We start from the raw sequence: 6,430 nt of genomic DNA, 5'->3' as shown, positions 1-6,430 counted from the left end.
TGAAAAAAAAAAAGACTGATGTATTCAAGGCATGCAAATAGCATGGTGTCAGTTTGTGAAAGTTTTCATGTTCATGTGAGGTTCTGGAGACCACTTGGTTTAATGTTTACACCAGATATGGGCTAATTATGAAAACAAATTTTTAGTCCAAGAAAAGTTGCCTTAGTCCTTATTTCTTTCTTTGTCAAGAAATCCTAGGAAAAAGGGGCAGATATGTTTCTGGGATGAAAGTGAGTACACATTCCTGATTGTTGGCTCGCTCATACGGTTTTGGGAAATGAATATCTACTCAGAACCTTTCTCAGTGCCATCTTTACTTCTTTATTTCTCAGAGTATAGACAAGGGGGTTGAGAAGTGGAGTAATCACTGTATAAAGTCACTGCTACAAGCAGATCCTTGTCTGAGGAGTGCAGGGATGTGGGCCTCAAGTAGATAGAGGAAGCACAGCCACAGTGGACAATAACTACTGTGAGATGGGAGGCACAGGTGGCAAAGGCTTTGTGCTGTCCCTCTACTGAGGAGATCTTGAGGATGGTGGAAACAATGAAGACATAGGAAATGAAGATCAGCGCAAAGGGAACCAACAATACCAGAATGCTGAGGAAGAAGATGACCATTTCCTTCAAGTTGGTGTCTGTGCAGCCCAGTTTTATGACCGGGGAAATGTCACAGAAGAAGTGGTTGACCCGATTGGAGGCACAGAATGGCACTGTAAACACCAGGATGTTGACAGCCACAGAGATCAGGAAACCACAAAAGCTGGAGGCTAGAACCAGCTGCAGGCAGGCAGCTCGACTGACAATGAGGGTGTAGTTGAGAGGGTTGCAGATGGCAACGTAGCGATCATAGCCCATCACAGCAATGAGAAAACAGTTGGTACAAGCTAAGCCCACAAAAAAATAGAGCTGGGCAGCACATCCAGAGAAAGAGATACTTGGAACTGTGACCAGCAAGTTGGTTAGCATTTTAGGCACGATGTCCAATGTATAGCAAGTTTCAGAGCAGGAAAGGACAAAGAGAAAGAAGTACATAGGGGTGTGTAAATCCCTGTCCAGGCGAATGACTGTCATGATGGTAGCATTGGCCAACAGAGTGGTCAGGTAGACGAGTAAGAAGGTAATGAAGAGAAGGATCTGCAGGTCCCCCAGGTTTGAGAAGCCCACCAGGATGAACTCAGTGATAGCACTTCGGTTTTGTCTCTTCATCAGTCAATAGCAGACAGACTCAGACAACCTGAAACTGAGATCAGAGATAATTGGACAAAAGTGAAATGCTCTCAAAGAAACCAGATCCATTTCTATACAAAGGTGCTAAGAGTGGTCTGAAATAATGAGTGATGAATATGTTAATCACACAGGGAATAGAAGAGAGTCAGGAGACATAAGTAGTGACACATATATTTCAATTCACAAATATCTGAGGAGATTTATTTTTATGCTGTTTCTGTTCTTTGAATTCATTGATGCACAGTAAGTTCACACTGTGTTAAATCAAAAAGTAATTTAGAGCTCATTTCATCTAATTTAGTCATTTTATGGAAGAGGAAACCAAAGCTTAGATTTTTCTTAGATTTTTCTAAGCCTACTTGAACATGATGGTTCCTACCTCCAAAGCCATCCTTTGAAAATCTGACACAGCTACATGGAAATCTGGAATTAAGAATTTGACGGAAGTTTCAATTGCCCTCAAATAATTATGAGGCATGGACCACAGCCTCTACTCCACCATCCTCACGTGACTCTCCATTTTCTCCATAATGTTCTGTGAGCAGTACTCACCATTATTTGTGGGGGGATCTATCATTTGATCACATGATGACTAAATCATAAGCTTTGGAAAATTTTTATATTGAAAAAAGATTAAGAATCTTCGAACTAAATGTGTACCTAATTCTAGGAACTTTTTTTTTATGACAAGCAATTTAGGCTATAGGATATCCAACCTCTGTATATCTACTCACAAAACAGGCTGGGCTGCTCTCTTGCTAGATAGCTTTCTGGTCTAGAACTTATGCTGAGAGAAACTCTGCTTCCTTGAAATATTTCCTCATTGTCCCAGACTTCTATGCTGCAGATACAAGAAGTTTAATTCCTTTTTCAACTTATACTCTTTTAGTTTTGGGGATAAAATGATCGTATGTCCCTTGTGGATCTTATTTTCCTCTTAACAATCTTAGTTTACTGAGTTATTATCCAGGGCATTGTTTCTGGAAATTTTTTCATGCTAAGCAATATTTTAGGCACTTTAGTCCTCCGCATTAGTTCGTTCATCTTCCCCTCAGCTGTATAGAAGCTATTATTCATAAGTAACTACTGTCACTCTATTTCTATACCAAACATTATATTCTATTGTTCTTTATCCTGACAGTGGATATTTATCTCTTGTATGAAACCTTTGCTTTCTAGTTACCTCTTCAGGTGCCTCCCCAACACTTCTAAATGGCTGAATACTGTTCCCATTTACTTCTTATCATTTGGGTCTGAGATCATTTGTGGAAATGACAGGATAGTAAGGCTGGGAAGGATGCAGGCTTTGGAGTCAGTCTGTGTAGTTTGGGCTGTGGCTTTACCACTTTATGATCTCAGGAATTGCATTTGTGCATTATGGCTTTATCTCTGAAATGGCATCGATATTAGCATGAATAAAGAGGGTTTTGTGAGTACCAAACACACAAACAAAGTCAGTATTTCATAATAGTTTAACAGGTAGTACCTAGTTGAAACTTCCCATGCTACAGATGAGAAACTGAAGCCCAGGGAAGTAAAACCTAACTATCTAGACTGCTTGGCGATTTAACATCAGAAGTGACTTTGTATCCCCCAAATCCTAAATGCCTCCGTACAGAGCTTGGTCTTCTGAATTACCTGGGTCCTATTTTTAACATTTCCTTTGCAAATTGTGGCTCTATACATAACAGTAAGGTGGAGATAGATCCACAATTCCTTATGCCACGTGATCCACTGCAGACTTTCTGCCCCAACCTTCCATCTTCCACCTGTAATGGGTCATACATTTTTGTTTTTGCCAAGGTAAAAATCTAGAATGTTATTCAAGCAGTGCCTTCCTATTTCCTAGTTTAGGACTATTTTAGAAAAAAATGCTTGTTTTACTTTCTTTTAACCCTTTAACTTCCCTCTCTCTCTCCCACATTCACATCACAGTGCTTTGTTGTTTGCCCTCTACATATGCTCTCCGTCCTTGTCTTTCACCTTAGATCCTGATGCTAAGACCTATTTATGTTAGAGAGGATTATAGGATACATTGCTCCTAAGAAAACATGGTCCTATAATTAGTAGGAAAGCAAACACTTACAAGTACTTTGAGCTCAAACCCAGCTTCCTTTTTGCCGTGTTTCATCAAAGTTTAGAGAGGAAAGAGAAATGGGCAAAAGTTGGAAGAAAATAAAACAGCATTTTTTTCTCTGATCTTCCTTGGGAAAATCCAGAGACCTTGAGACTTTCAAGATGAAAGGTAGTTTTGCCTGGTTGCTACCCTGGAACTAAGTGGACATCTCTGATCTTAGCACCTCTGGGTCTGTGATGGCAGATATTCCAGCAAAGTCTCAGGGCCTTATAATTGTTGGTGTACCCAGGGGACTGAGGCTTTGGAAAGATGTTCTTGTTTATATTCTAGGCTTATTGAAATATGCACATTTAGCCCCAAAGAAAGTGAAAAAGTAGATAAATTATCTAATTTTGTGAACTGTGTAGAAGACAGCATTGAATGAACTGAAATTATAATTCCTTTAGTAAACTACCACTCTCTCAATCATTAGCTTTGTAGATTTTAAGTATAGAATAACAGTTTCAAGGGATTAAATGACAAACTTGACAGTTATCATGTATTGTCCTCTTCTTCCTTAAAATTTGTTAGTTGAAATAATCAATTTTTTTCTATATCTCTCTTGCTCTACATATATGTTATGTATGCATTCTACGAAGACGGAGGCACTAATGTTTTCGGTATCCCCTTGTTGGATTAATCTCTTCAAATACAAGGGGTGGTAAGTATATATTATGAATGTTTAAATTTTTAAAAATCAATATTGGAAAAGACACATTGTTATTAATTCTCCTTAAAATAGTCTTCCTGAGGACACACTGGTCCCATCATTGTTGCTTTTTTTTCCCCCCGTTTTTATTAGTACATGTCTGCGGTGCACAATGATTACATTTCTTGGGGAGGTGGGATGTGTACATAACACATCTTAATTCTTTTTTCATCCCCTTCCCATCCTCTTGGCCTCCCTACCTTCTGCAAAAGATCTATCTCCCTTTTTTGTACTATGTATTTCTTAGTTTGCTCTTTATTTAAACTTTGGGTTTTTCATAAAAGAGAAACCATACAATATTTAAACCTGTGTATCTTAATGTTAAGGTCTCACGGAGCATCCGCTTTCCTTCAAATATCTCAAGTGCATACTTTTTCTATGGCAAAGTAGTACTTCATACTAATACATTTTCTTTATTCACATGATGGACATACGGCCACTTCCAAGATTTAGCTGCTGCAAGTTGTGGTGTGATGAACATAGGTGTGGATGTATCACTGGAACATGATATCCTCACCTGTGGTCCTTTTTAATGTTTTTAGTAGGTGTGACAAAAATTCAGTGACTGCTGCCACTGATGGAAAGGCAGAGTAATAAAAATATTATAGTGTCTCCTCATACACCTTTTTCACTAGAACTGGTACCTTATAAATTCTGCCTCTTCACAAAAGTCAAAATGACCATAAAAGGTAAACATTTTGAATCCATTCAGGGCAACACAGCTAACGATACTTACAAAAAAAGACTTCCAGAACTCCTTCAGAAAGTAGAAGAGAAAATATGATGAATGTGTTTAAAGCTAGAGGGAGTGTATTTTGAGGGATATTAATGGCAAGGTACCTTTCCTTGTAATTGAAAAACTTTAAACATTCACCCTGAATTACAATCACACCTTGTACATTCATCCATGCAGATATTCATATCGGTATCTCTTAATTCAGTAATAATCTAAATGCTCTGAATACCTACCATACTCCAGGCACACTGGTGTGTGTTTTGGCAGGAAAGGTAACACAGAGATGAGAACGGAACAGTGTATGTCAGTGGTGGTCTATGAACCATATGCATCTCAGCTTCTCAAAGCCCATGTGATGTACTTTGGGTTCTACCAAGGATTTTCTTAGAGACAGACCCTTGAGGTGAGGCCTGGAATATTTTGCAGTCAGTTTACATGATACATGTTTCTCTCAGCAAGTTTAGAACTACTGTTTTCGTTCTAAAAAGACCTTGATGTTTAGAGATGGATTTGGAGAAATAAATAGAGAATTACAATATCCAAAGAAGGCCAGGATGGGAATAAGGCGGAGTGCTGCAGAATTACTGAGAGATAGCACTGTTCTCCTATCCGCTATCAGTATTATGGGTCTCTGTTGGCGCTATGCTCATACATTCAGCAAATTGTCCCCCTGAGGGATTTAGGGCTTTTGTTTTAATAGAGGTGGGGGAAAATGTAGAGTTTTTGTTTTATAATTTTAATTCGGAGAAATACATAGTTCTTAACTGACATGTATGATACAGATGAAATAAAATACATTTTCGTGACATATTACAGTATGATCAACCCAGTACAATTTGATTTCCAAATAAGAGATATAAATTTAAGAGTAGGAGTTATTTAAATTGGTGGGCTATTTTAAAGTACAGAGGACTAAAGGACTATTAATAGCATGCCTTCCTTTCTACCTGTTTTTTTCGTGCTGTAACTTCTATAGTAGTACCAGCTTTTTGAACACCAATTAGATGGTCATCATGATTCACATGTTAGCTCATTTAATCTAAGTTAGGTCAGAATATATTGCTCTTATTTTAATAAAGAAATGCAGGGAGGGCACCGTGGTCCTCGAGCTGAGAAGAGTGAAATTAGAGGTTGAAGTACCTCAAATTATAATTTGTGACACAAAATAGCAGCGAGGGAGATTGACTTGAAATTGCACCAGAGACATTCATATCTTTACATTATGAGTTAAGTGCTAAGAAGTTTAAACACAGGACTTGAGAAAGAAGTACTAGGAGTCTCTTTGTGACACCAATTCCAAGAGCTCTGGTGGCCATGTTCGAGTTCTAATATTTGGCACAGTTAATAACGACCTCCAAAATACATACCTTAGTAATAAAGGTAAAGAAAAACTCAGTAAGGGCCACCCATTTTATTTATTTATTTATTTTATTCCCCCAGTTCCAGAAATTGAACTCAGGACCTTGAGCTTGCCAGGCAGGTGCAGCACCATCATGCCAAATCCCTGGCCCGAGGCACTCGTTTGTAAATTTATTTTTTTATTTGTACACGTGCACAGTGCATAATTATTATGTTGTGGGAAGATGATACATGTATACAACACGTCTTTATTCTTTTTTCATCCCCTACCCCCTCACACCTT

At 38.3% G+C, this 6,430-nt stretch overlaps 1 protein-coding gene across 1 annotated transcript; it reads right to left on the bottom strand.

Annotated features, from left to right (window-relative positions):
• Positions 1–321: 321 nt before the first annotated feature.
• LOC104855403 (olfactory receptor 10T2) lies at positions 322–1,206 on the bottom strand. Its single transcript, XM_010614254.1, has one exon. It carries the CDS (start codon positions 1,204–1,206, stop codon positions 322–324), a length of 885 nt encoding a protein of 294 aa, XP_010612556.1.
• Positions 1,207–6,430: the final 5,224 nt, after the last annotated feature.

The sequence above is a fragment of the Fukomys damarensis genome, unplaced genomic scaffold (assembly GCF_012274545.1).
Source record: "Fukomys damarensis isolate Sample0158 unplaced genomic scaffold, DMR_v1.0_HiC HiC_scaffold_19, whole genome shotgun sequence".
Classification (NCBI taxonomy): Eukaryota; Metazoa; Chordata; class Mammalia; order Rodentia; family Bathyergidae; genus Fukomys; species Fukomys damarensis.
The sequence above is the reverse complement of the archived record's forward strand: the minus strand, read 5'-3'. Positions and strand labels throughout refer to the sequence as shown.

Coding starts and splice junctions, on each gene's coding strand:
- LOC104855403 (XM_010614254.1), bottom strand. CDS start 1,206: ATGAAGAGACAAAACCGAAGTGCTATCACTGAGTTCATCCTGGTGGGC.